Source organism: Lissotriton helveticus, chromosome 2_2 (genome assembly GCF_964261635.1).
Source record: "Lissotriton helveticus chromosome 2_2, aLisHel1.1, whole genome shotgun sequence".
Taxonomy (NCBI): domain Eukaryota; kingdom Metazoa; phylum Chordata; class Amphibia; order Caudata; family Salamandridae; genus Lissotriton; species Lissotriton helveticus.
In genome coordinates this window covers 74192404-74205572 of record NC_136060.1, presented here as the reverse complement: position 1 = coordinate 74205572, position 13169 = coordinate 74192404, and the positions used below count along the sequence as shown (strand labels likewise).

The window sequence follows — 13169 nt, the reverse complement described above, 5'->3', positions numbered from 1 at the left end:
GGTGCGATGCTGATCGGAAGACCCAAGACTTTGTTGGTGCTCGTGAGCAGCTGTCTGTCCACCTCTACTATCCTGAAGGATTCCTTTCCCGGCAGGGGACGGTGGCCTCACCTATTGTGACGCCATTATTGAACCAGACATTGTTTCCACCACTGTTGACTCCTATGACTGCTTCCCTTTTCCTCGCCCTTTTCTGCTTGCTGTGGGCTACGGGTTCTGAGACGGACCTGGGGGTGAGGGCTGTAAGTGCAGATGGCTCGGTCGTTATTCGGCTGCGTCCATTTTATGCTACTGTGTTGTTCTTTTTTCAGGTGTGGACATTCTGCTTTCCTAGATTGTCTGGGATGGGATTTCATCGGCGGGCAAACCTCGAGGGACTTATACGATCGGGCCAGGGCTAGGTGACTTTCTTTGCCGATTGACCCTTGTGTGGCTGGCGGAGGAGCGGTTTTGCGCGCTCCTGTTTTATAACTTTATGCGCTCTACATGATGATTCTCCCCATTTCTTAACGTGTTATTCAATTACTGTTGTTTACTGTGGCGTCTGGGGTAGACGATTTATACATGGCCGGGGAGTCCGGGAGCCTGCGTACGTGCGTGGCCCTCCTCCAGTTTTCTCTATATACCCTTTTTCCTTTTCCCTTTTTCGGGTTTTCTGGGGCGACAGGCATGCCTATGGGGGGGGAGGGGCCGTGGCCTTCCGCTGCATGCAGGGTGGGGGGTGGGGGTGGGGTGTGTTTTTTCGTTTTCTCTTTGTCTCTATGGCCCGCTTTTCCTTTCCTCTTCTTTTTTCATAATTCTTTCTTAATACCTTTGTAGTTCTATTCGGGGGTTTAGGTTCCTCGAGTGGATGATTCTTTGTGTCCCTTTTTTGTTGCAAGATCCTGTTCATATCAACTGCTTAGTGGGTGGGTTATTGTGCCCTGATGGACTGCTCTCGGACTTATATCCTCTTATTGTGTTCTTATTGATGCGCTGAATTGTCGGCTATTGTCTCTGCATGTGCATGGCATGGTGAATGACGCCGTTATGTTGCATTTCATCTGATTTCTCAATTATGTTTGATTTGCTCTCCTCCCACATCCTGTAACATTGCTGACCATTCTGTTCGTCTAACCTGACTTATTGTTGCCGGCGTTGCTGCAGTTTACGATGTTACCATCCTGTGTTACACGATAATTTGGCCTCCCTATATTATTTCATAGTCTCCTGTCCTTTATTTGCTTTACATGCGATTTTATCCTGATAGCGTATTTTTAGCTGCCCTCCGATTGCGATTCTTGGCATTGTTGATAATATGTTGGGTTCATGGCCCCCTCTTTGCTTATTGCGGATTGCATGGCGACTGTTTCTTTTCACTTATAACCTTTAAAATTAACCTGTTTATCCTGTGCTCGGCGGTCACCTTTTTATATCTGTCATTTTGTCCACTGACTGGTTTTTCTCTTGAGACTGCTGAGCCGTTCTATTGTTACATTTGTGCTCCATTTTGATTTTGAGGCCGGCCAGGACGGTTGTAGGCCTGTGTCTGTATGTTTTTGTGATTCAATAAAGGTTTTAAAAAAAAACAAAAAAAAAAACAAACCTATCAGTCTTCTCAGAAAAACCTAAATGGTTCTACTTCAAGTTTCAATAATTGCATTACTTCCTCTCTTGATGGCATTGCTCCCATGCAACAAATATAGCCTAAAAGATTGAACTTCAGTTGCCCCTTGTTACTCATAATTTTTTTCGATTGACAAAACTCCTATGCAAATATTTGGAATGAATCTAGAGGAAAGACTGATTATTGTGAGTGTAAAGAAGAAAGTAGAGCGGCTATTGGGGAACACAAACACCTTATTCAAAATGCCAAAACAGTCTGTCGTGCCTCAAAAATAGAAAACTCCAAAAAAAACATGGATTCTCTTTTTTCCATCATTCATAATCAAGCTCACCGTAAGACAAACAACTATTGCTCCCACTTACTTTGACAATTTGACTCTTCTTTTAAGAAACAATTTAGATTATGTACTCAGATTTTGCTGCCCCTCTTGATATTTATCTTATTTAGATAGACCTAACATTGGTAAAACGGGGACTTTCTAATATGAATTTGTATCCATATCTAAAGACCAGATTTGTCACAGGTTGACGGCTTGATGCTCGTTATTATTAAAATTGGCAGAGGCCCCTCTGTCCTTATGATAGTGCCTCTCCTGAATGACCTATTGTGTATTCATCAATACTTAGCATGTACAGGCTCATGTTGCTATTTACCTTGTGATCCAAAGATCACCCGAAGTCTCCAGCTCGTTGGCATACCTTGGAAAAAACAACTTACTCAACCTATCCTAATCTGGGTTTAGGTCATTTCAAAATAATTAAACAACACTAGTAGTGGTGGCTGATGTAAGATTTGTCTTAGACAGGCATTTAACACTGACTGCTGCACAGCGCTTACATTATACCTAACCATCTTTGGAGTTGGCAACCAAGCCGTAAGCACCAGAGCCGACAGGTTCATTAGCAGTCACCTCGCCGACCCCAAGTGCGTCTCCACCAGGAATGTTTTGGTACATATTCCCCCAAGGGAGGCACTCCCAGGTGGATCTGTTTACTGCTCAATATGCATTGTCTGAAGTGCTGTACCATCTAGTGTCCATTGAGGGGGGGTGGTGTTTCAAGTTGAAATGGAATTTCCCCTTCTCTACGCTTTTTCTCCCATACCCTTGTTTACTTGGGTTTCAGGCAAGATTCACGGAAACATGGTGTGAGAAGTTGGCCTGGCATATGATGTTCACTATTCTAGTGAACACCTTGCACCAGTCCAAACAACCCTTATTGTGATGGTTGTAAGTCAACCTTATAGACCAGCTATCCTAGAGGTAGCGTGGACAGAACAGTCTTAGGCTAAAAGACTCGTGAGGGCGTGTAAATCCAGCTGTTTTACCATATGTAACCCCTTGAATACTGAATGAAAGGACACCACACAGGATATATATGTATGTATTTACTAACACACTCCACTGAACTCTTTATGAGGTCAGAGGCAAAAGCACATAACATGTTACTCTTAGAAATACTTTAAATACTTTAAATAGCACAATTTACAGTTAGGCCCTAGGGGCGCGTAAAACCATATACTAAGTAAGTGGCATAAGAACCACGACTTGTGAAAGGAGGAGGCCTAGGGCCTAGGGAATCGCTGGGGCTACACTATCTGACCCTTAGGTTAGGAGTAGGAGGCCCACAGGCGGCGCGTGCAGTGTCGGTACACTCACGCGAGAGTCAATAGAAAGTCAATGGGAACTTAAAAGGTAAGTAATTGAAGATTTAGGACACTTCCGGTCTAACTAGGATTACACAACTAACAAAACTAGACACTAGGATAGTCAATCCCTACAGGAGCACCGAAGTACTCGCGTTACCTCACCCACGGGCTGCGGGTGCATAGGTGTCAAAGTGTGTCGGGTTTTCTCGTTGTTTCCTATGGAGCCTTGGAAGAAGATGCTGCAGGCGACCAGGAGGAAGATGTCCGGGTGGATCCAAGGGTGGATCGAAGATGAAGAAGACCTGAAAGCAGAGGGGACAGAGTCTAGGTCACTAGCCAGTGACCGGGTGGAGCCAGGAAGGAAACAGACGTTGTCGAGGAGTAATCAGGTGCTGTCGTGAAGCTTGTCGTTGCAGCCACGTGGACCAGGAGGCGTCGAGGACGACCAGGTGCTGGAGAGGAGCTGTCCCACGAAGGTTCTCGCAGATGGAGGGGTCGACTTCAAGATCGGAGCCAACAAGCTTAAGCAAAGGTAACCCACGCAGGATACAAAAAAGGCTTTTGGTGCAGACCAGGAGGGTCTGAGGTACTTCACCTTTTCAGGGAAGCAAGGGCCAGTCTGGAGCAACCAGACCAGCGATGGATTTTCAAAAGGATCGTCGTCACAGGGCTACTAGCCAACTGGCCACCAACTGGGACCACGCGTCGAGCAGAACACAAGCAGAAGGGCCCCACACAGATCTCGTGGAGTGTGGGGGGCTGGTCTTCGGTGCAGGTGGAGCTCGGTGTCTGGGTGTCTCAGTCCCCAGGGCACAGCTTCGAGGATGCCTCAGGAGCTGCGCTGTTAGCAAGTTGAAGACTTTCCAAGTTGCCTGGTTCCACGGGTTCCAACGCCTTCCACGGGGCTCAGCTGTGCTGGAGTCGTGCAGTGGGGTCAGAGAGGTCCGGGAGTCGAGGTCTTGTCAGGCTCTGTGCTCGGGTTCCGGCGGGAACGGGGACAAAGCAAGCCGTTGCTGGATGGTGCCTGGTTGCCCAGGGTGGTCTGGTCACTCCTTTGCCACAAGGGAGATTCTTCAGTCTTCCGCTCAGGTGAATGTCGAAGGTCCAGAGTTTCGTTTCAAGTCGATTCCAGGATTAATCTAAAGTCTCCTGGGTCAGCTCCTACCTTTATACAACTAAAGGGGGCTGGTTTACTCACTAGGTCCCTCCTATGGGTGGGACCAGGAAGGGGGGTGGTTACACCCCCTATCCTTTGTTCAGTTTCGCGCCAGAGCTGGGGCTGGAGTGCCCCAGCAACTGGTTTGAACTGGGGTATGCATGAAGCACCTAGTATGCCTCAGGCAGTGTCTGTTTCTATTCAGCCCTCCCTGACCAATACACAAAATCCTGTCTGGGGTGGTGCTCGCACCTCTCCAGGCAGGAAACCTCTTGTCCAAACCTCCGTGACTGGAAGGACTCCCAGCAGCAGGAGGTCAGACTCGTGTCTGTGGCAGCAGCGTCCATTTTGTGACGCTGGGGCTCTGGTTAACTTTAACCGGGATAGTCAGCAACAACATGTCTTCTCCCTCTAGAAGGGTGGAATGCTACCCCCGTCGCCAGAATTGGCGAGGGGGTAGTATTCCAAAGCGTATGACACCTTACTCGACTTGTTTAGATAAAGCCAAACCAAAGTTAGCATTCAACCGCGAGGATTATAATGCACTTAGAGTATATGGTATGGCAATATCATAGAACAGCTATAAGGACAAGGTTCCGAAAGCTGCAGACAGGCTCAACTCATGCTAGAGCACCATCTCACACATAACCAAGCACTCTGCCTCCAGGATTGTTAAGGCCTGCCATAAAAGTGACTTATAGGTTACTGTGTTTCTATATTTAAGGGTAGGTATAGGAATACTATACCTAAGCAAGGGGTGATTACACTACCTTGCCCCAGCTGAGTGATCAGCCAGTTGTGTCAGTTTGAGGGCCCAACCAGGGGTGGCATAATACATGCTGCAGCCCCTGGTAGGTCTTGGTTACACCTATGCCCTGAGTACCTAGGGTACACTTCTACAGGGGCTGATAAGGTGAACCAATTCCCAATGTTGGTTGTACCTAGAGTACATGGTGTGAATTTTAGAGAGAGTGCAACTGGGCTGTGGGTCTGATTAGCAGGCCCACAGCCACATCTAAGTCGAAAACCAGTAAAGCAAAAGCAAAAAGTGGGGGTGATCGTAGGAAGCAGACCCTACTCTCCTACACATGGCTTAAATTAACTTAATTGCTTCGGATTGGCCGAGAAGGGTGTGGTTTGCAGACCTCCAGTACCTCTCAGTCTTCTTCTCTGGGTAGATCTTCTTTCCCAGTGGGAGAGCCAGGTTCTACAGCCAAACCTTGAGATCCTACACCTCTACTACAGATGATTATGCTTGACTTTTGCCGGTATACCAGTTATCAAATTTGTACGTGTTATTTTTGTCTGCCCCTCGAGAAGATGGAACAAGTTTGTCACTTGTTCCGATAACACTGGTAGATTCTTTGAAAGCCTGTCTTTCTTTAGCACATCTAGGCTTTGCTGTGGGGTAGTCAAATGTTACCTGGCTACCTTGCTGGCATTCTTCTGCCAATCGCGCCCAACCAATTTAAATCACCTAAATGGAGTGTCTGCAAAAAGATGGTTACCAAAGGGAAGTAACTATTTCATTTAGTACACACTTTAAAAACCTATAGAAATTGTGAGTTTAAAAATAAATTGCATGCATATAGCTTCCATTTGGTTTTGTATCTCTCCTATTTAGAATTGTATATAATTTAAAATGAGTATATATAATGATGTTGAGATTGTTTTTCATTTCTGCTGAAATCTTCTACTGTTTCCATATTTGTTCTTTTTGTAAAAGAAAATATTTTATCATGTTTCACAGAAACTGGGAGTGAGTTTTCCATGTTTGAAGCCTTGCGGGACACCATATATTCTGAAGTTGCTACGTTGATTTCCCAAAATGAACCTCGCCCACACTTCCTTATTGAACTTTTTCATGAACTTCAGTTGCTTAATACAGATTATTTAAGGCAGAGAGCATTATATGCATTACAGGTAACAAACATTTCGAGGTTTTATTCATGTAAGTGGAAGGAGTTAGTACAAATATAAAATGTATGTAATTATGTGGCTTTTATCAGGACATTGTAACCAGACACATATCCGAGAACAGTGAAAAGGAGGAGGAAGAGGGTGGTCAAATCCTGAATTCTACTGCCTGGGTCGTATCAAACTCTGAACTCACTCCAAGTGAAAGCCTTGAAACGGATGATGTAAGTGTTTTGTCTTATAATATTACTTGTCTAAAGAGAAGCTTTAGCATGATTCTGCTCCATTCATTTTGTGTGAGTGGTCAAGTTTTATTACGGTTGCCTAAACATCAGAATTGACTTCCTTCACAAGTTTAATATTGTGGTGTTTAATTTCTGGGCTCACTTTGATTCTTCCCTAGTTTTGCGTATTAGATGTTTAGGCTGCCTCTACTTACACAGCCACACAACACTTTTGTTTTGTGAAATTGTCTTAGAAATACGTTGTACATGTTTTGTTATTTGGTGACTCATCTTTGAAGTCAGTTTGCACATTTTGTACAATGTCTTCTAAAATACATAACACCTTGTTGTAGTGTTTTCTGCTAGATCAGCAACAGCTCTTAACCTTCTAGGCATAACACTCCAGCACAGCTGTGGCTTTCCAACGCAGTAGTTCTTATCATATATATATAGTGTGTTGTGGCCCCTTGGGGACAGGGAGAAGGATTCCGTTAGAGAGACTAATGGCCGCACAGTTTAACATGCAGCTTTGCGCAAACTAAGTTTACACCTAAGATGCGGACCACCTAACCATGTACACCTGGTATGGGGTCTGCTTGTAATCCCAGAGATCACTAATATCCACGTGCTCACATAGTGAGGGTAGGCCTAGACAGATGTATCATTTGCCATAGTGGAGTTGTTTATTGTATACATTCTGCCACTAATGTTGATTACGTTGCTTAGTTGATTGGACCTACTTATCGCAGCACATTTGCTCCACAATAAATTAAAATAGTTTCTATAAATATATTGTATACTGTCTGTGTTTCTTTCTTTTGTTCTCTAATGGCATGCACGAGTGAGAAATTGAAGGTGATGATCCGTCTCCACGGTACCCTTGGGGACTAGAGGGTCATGTTCTAGGTTATCAAAATCATCTGTTACTCTGGGATGGTTATGAGTTGAGGCACTTTGAGCTAGCCAGGATTTGGGCTAACAGGTACTGACGTGGCAGAGAGACAAGGCACAGTTCTTGCTTAATCAGCTGAATCCCTGCAACAATATATGATGCCATTAGTTAGTCTCCTATCTCATAACCATTCTGGATATCACCACGGCCATGCTTCCTGTTATATTTTAGCACAATACAACATGGGCCTTGTGAATTTCACTATGCATAGTTGACTATTTTCCCAGTATTTCTTCCTTTCAAGCAAATAGTTTTTTTGACAGAAGCGTATTTTTGGTGAAAGTGCCATGGCATATGGATTTCCCAATGATGGGATCTTCATTAATAATCATAAACATTAGAATAATTCTGCACATGTGGAGCATCCTGCAGCATTACTGCAAGAGACAAACATGTTTATCTATTAACATTGTCTTTATCTTTTTTAAAACTTAATCTAAATGTTAAGAAAGCAAAACCTTGAAAGGAAATTCATTCTAAAACCACGTGAAGCTGTATTGCTGCTCTAGTGTTATTTGATAAATATGCCCTTTATAAGTCATGTTATAGTTGAGTATTTTTTCTCTATCAGGGTATGACCATTAATTTTCATGAACCTTCAAACATTTTAATAGAACAACAGCTAATCCATTCCTAAAAGATGTGGGAGCCCCAATGAATAAAAGGAAGAGCAATACTCTCAGCATGGTGTGAACATGTGTAATTTACATTTGCTGGAGAACTGTTTCTTGAATCAACATATAGACAGCAGATAAAATAAAAAATAGTCCTGATCCAGAATGAATAAATACAGTCTCAATCCCTTGTACCAGTGGCAGCATCAGTAGGCCCTAAATACAAGGCTCTGTACTTAACAGCCAACCTTTTGTCCTGACATGACAAAAACATTGAGATGACTATCATGGTAGCACCTTAGGTCTGGTGGAAATGCCATTCACATTCTACAGCGGAAATTCGCTATTTCTTCTTACCAAGGATAATCTGTCACAGGCACTTTACTGGACGGCTCAGGCATGAATTAAGTAGCCCTAGCCCCCATGGTGCTGTGCACAACATAAGAGGCTTCTCCACAATACGCTCAAGCTTGGGGCAGCGAAGTACTCCCTCAAGGCATTCTACTTGCTCATCAAAGGGATGATGGTGCTCGCTCTGACAAATAACAGAACAACTTTCTGTATACTCATGCCCAGTGTGACATGTTTTCAAATCCTGTCCAGAAAAGCACAGAAAGCTTGAATGTTTGGTTCCAAACTGAAAGTCAGCATGGTGTGAAGCATCAACCTGTAGTCGAGAACATCCACATGACCAACCTCAGCAGAACAGAGTCCGTCACATGAGTAGGAACTGGTACTGGTAGTTATGATGAACTGTTTACTAGTTGGGACACTCCAACCATCAATTTGTTTCAAACAATCAAAAATGCTAAATACTTCTTATTTTAATCTTCAAATTTATGTTACCAGCATCTCATGGGGATGCTTTGTGGTGGAATAGGACAGGACGTTTCTCTCTTTTCCCTTTAGAGTGTTTGTTGCTGCCTGTGGTGCAAAGAGTCCTGGAGTGCAGCTGCAGGGTGATCTTCACTTTGATTTACAGCAACCAATGTGCTCAGGAAAATGGAAGGAGAGTGGATTATTTAATTACAGCCCTGTGTACCCCAACTTCTCGCTGTGTATCCTACTGATCGAATATTCAGGTACTTGGGCCGTCTCAAGGAGTGCCTTGAAATGTGGTCTAATTACACAACACGGTCCAACAAAGATACCCAAGATAAAAAGTGGAATCGTTTTTGCACCTCGTACTAACAAAATGAGGAGCACCGATTATTGTATCACCCTCATGACTGTTAAATTACCTGCTGCATCTGGCAAAGGTAGATTCAACAGAGGTTATATCCAGGAATCAAAGTGTCCCGGTTGTGAACTTACTGTACACATGGCTGATTATCAGAGCTTTGAGGTGATCACTTGGCATGTTTCTTTAATCTGAAAACCAGTCACAACCATTTTAAGATTTTCCCTGAAATGGTTTGGGGGGTGCAGGAGTGTGGAATAGTAGCTAGTCCACGTTCCCTGCCCCTCACACAAAAACTGTGATATAGCTACACCTAAACTTCCACCCCACCTAATTTTCCACCACCAAACTAGCTTAACATTAAATCTTGCCATCACCATTCACTCTTATCAATGTCAAATGTCTTCACATGCAAAAAAAAAAAACGAATTGCATAATGTAATAATAATTATCAGGAATTATGTTAATATTGAGTATCCTTTGCTGAAATCCAAATTTTCAAAGGCAAAAATCTGTAACGCCATAGCATACCTAAAGTACTAGTATAAAGTGGCACTTAAGGAATATATTATAACCTATAACACCTTATGAACATAACCACTTAATGTTTCAATATTGGACACTTTTCCAAAATAAGAATACCGTCACACACTAAAACTAAATACCGCTTTTTTTTTTTTTTTTTTTTTTTTTTTTTAAAGAGTATGGCTACAGCTAATCAAGCATACAAACTCTTAGTCACTCGAGAATGTAATCTGGGTCCTTCCTATCTTGTTTCCACCTTTTGGATGTATGTGTATGTCTATAGCTTGACACTAGCCAAAAGGCAGCTGAGCAATGTTCAGGATCTGACAAATGAGGGTAGTGCGAGAGTTAAGTATGTACGGCAGGGTGTACGATAAGGCGAAGATTTCATACCCATCTTGTCAATTCATGCCTTTCTAAGTTATTGTGGTTAAGCCACTGTTCCCTTTACTCCGCCTTAACCCCTAGTTGTCAGTCTTAAACTCCTTTTAACTGTTGTGTTTTCCAAGGATACACTCCTTCATTTCGAATTTTACTAGATGATGTAAATCTTTCATGTTATTATTTGCATCTACTCTTTAAACAAATGGTTGAACTTCAAAAGTGTACCCTACTTAATGCGTTGCTGTGTTTTTTAGGAAACATTTGATAAAAACGTTGTCAGGCAAGATTGTAGAGAAGGCGAACAACCTGAGGTTGACAACTCAAGCATTTTGTCCACATCTTCAAATTTTGAACCCTTTGCTACTGATGATCTTGGTAAGTGGATTTGTTGTTTTACATACCTTCTTAATTATGCTAATTATCCTTTTCCAGTTTAATGTAAATATTAGTAATTTGCCTATTGACCTGTAAATTAAAATGCCTGCTTCCTAGAGCATGTGCTTTTATTCTGAATACAGGTAACACAGTCATTCATTTAGATCAAGCGTTGGCTAGAATGAGGGAATATGAGCGCATGAAAATTGAGTCTGAAAGCATGCTGGAGTCAGAGGGCTACTGCATTAAGGATGTGGCTGATGCTACTACTGCTGATTTACAAGGTACATTTATGATTTGGTTATGAATGAAATGAGCACACAACGCTTTTTTAAGATGTTTGTCAATATGCAACTTGCCTAATACTTGAAGCTACATTTTCTATTCTTTACCAATCCCTAATGTTGAAAAAGCTGTATAATTATATTTAATATTTTAATTGAATGTAAGCAAACTCGCAAAAATCTTTATGCTGTATTTTTCCTATTTAGAACTTCAGTGCAATGTTGGCTTTCCCAAAATACTTTAATTATTTAAATATGCCATCTTAAAGTATTTTTTCCCGAAGGGTATTTGTAAAAGCAAATTTCTCACCATCGAATACTCCCCAGGTGCTGCTAGGTAATGTTATGCAGCTATGCTCGGACCTCACACTGTCCCCAAAGTGATGGAGCAGAGCCACATATAAGTGCCACAACTGTGGGCTGACATCGATTCCTTTATTCCTGCACCTTCGGACATGGATCCGTACTGCCCAACTTTGTCTGTTTGTACGACAACTTTTAAACAATTTAATCTGTGCACTAGAGAATGATACTCCCACCGAAAACAGCAGGGTTCCAGCTTATTATCCTGTATTAGGGTATCTTTCATAGATTCACATGCCTGAATCATTCCCCGTCGTCGGGATGGAAGTCCCCGGTACATAAATATAGTAATGTCCTATTAGACATATAGAGTAATAGGCCAAAGGCCCCACATTATTGACATATCCATGTCCTTTTGTAAAAAGGACCAAACTCTAGAGAAGAGCCAATCAGCTGTCACCTCCCTCTAGAACCCTCCTGGAAAAAGCTCCAGACCCTCAGATTTTCATAAGCACCCTGCTAAGGAGGCGTATTACTGAGAGAACTAGATGAGTCCTTCCAGGGGAGGTGGGAGGGATGCATGTGAATCTATGAAGGTTACCAATACTGGATAACTGCAGTTACAGGTAAGGAACGTATTTCTTATCCAGTATTAGGGTATCTTTCATAGATTCACATGCCTGAATCAGAGTAGCAAGCAATTATAAGCACTTTTCGGATGGTATAGCATATACAAATTTACCAGATAATAACATATCAAAGTGACATATAGAAAGTATCAAATTGTAATCAAAGATACCATTAAGAAATACAATAGAGAAATGTGCGTATACAAGAAAGGATGGTGGGATGAAAAGGCGGCTCACCTCTATCGAAATAGATGATGTAGTACTGCTTGTCCCACTGCAGAATCCTTCATGAGTTCTGTATCCAAGCAGTAATGCTTGGTGAATGTATGCGGAGTCTTCCAAGTTGCCGCTCTGCAAATGTCTATGATAGGCACACCTGCGAGGAGCGCCATGGATGTAGACATCGCTCTAGTGGAATGGGCCCGTACTTTAGATTGCAGGGGCTGCCCCGCCTGTTCGTGACAAAATGAAATAGCTGCAGATATCCAGCGAGAAATACTTTGTTTAGTAAGTGGAAGGCCTTTTCTAGGTCTACTGTAGGCCACAAAGAGTTGGTTGGATTTACGGAAGGTCTTTGTCTTCTCAATATAAAACTTTAGGCAACGTTTAAGATCCAGAGAATGTAAAGTCCTTTCTGCCATAAAGTGAGGATTTGGAAAGAAAGAGTGTAAGACTACAGGCTTGTTGAGATAGAAGTCCGACGGGACCTTTGGTACAAATTTCAGGTTTGTTCGTGAAAGCACTCTGTCTTGTTTGAATTGCAAGAAAGGTTCTTGAATTGAGAAAGCCTGGAGCCCACTTACTCGTCTTGTTGAAGTAAAGGCGAGAAGGAGTGCCTTTTTCCAAGAGAGATACTTGAGATCAGCTCTGTGTATCGGCTCAAAGAGATGTTTCATGAGCTGATTAAGGACTGTGTTGAGCTGCCAAGTAGGAGGTATAGCCTTCACAGGAGGAAAAGTCCTAAAGAGTCCTCTAAGAAACTGTTTGATCAGTCTGTCAGACCAGAGAGAAGGGCCAGCAGAAGACCTTCTGAAACGGGATATTGCCGCCAAGTGAACCCTGATGGAAGCATGAGCCAGACCGGAGTTCGCCAAATGGAGAAGGTAAGGCAATATATGAACTGGAGAAGAAGAAAAAGGATGTATTTTCTGAGGTTTACACCAAATGCAAAACCTCTATTTCAGCGAATAGAAGAAGTTGTGGCCTTTGCATAACTTCCGCTTTTCAACCAAGTTGCGTACGCACACCCCGTCTTGCGGTCATTATGCTGACCACATAACTTTGTGCTAACAGTCTTTCGCTTAGTCCAAGCAGAAGCATAAGAAAGCAAAGTAGAACTCAACTCTGCTGACTCTGGCCCAACACCATCCCTC

General features: G+C 42.8%; 1 protein-coding gene across 6 annotated transcripts in view; it reads left to right on the top strand.

The window, feature by feature from the left end:
- PCM1 (pericentriolar material 1) overlaps positions 1 to 13169 on the top strand; it is a 1361399-nt gene that overhangs the window by 958610 nt on the left and 389620 nt on the right. For all 6 annotated transcript variants that reach the window (XM_078678108.1, XM_078678107.1, XM_078678103.1 and 3 more), the window contains 4 exons: positions 6160 to 6332; positions 6419 to 6550; positions 10460 to 10580; positions 10724 to 10864. In XM_078678108.1, coding sequence (XP_078534234.1) covers positions 6160 to 6332; positions 6419 to 6550; positions 10460 to 10580; positions 10724 to 10864 — 567 coding nt within the window. The remainder of the gene's footprint in view (positions 1 to 6159; positions 6333 to 6418; positions 6551 to 10459; positions 10581 to 10723; positions 10865 to 13169) is intronic.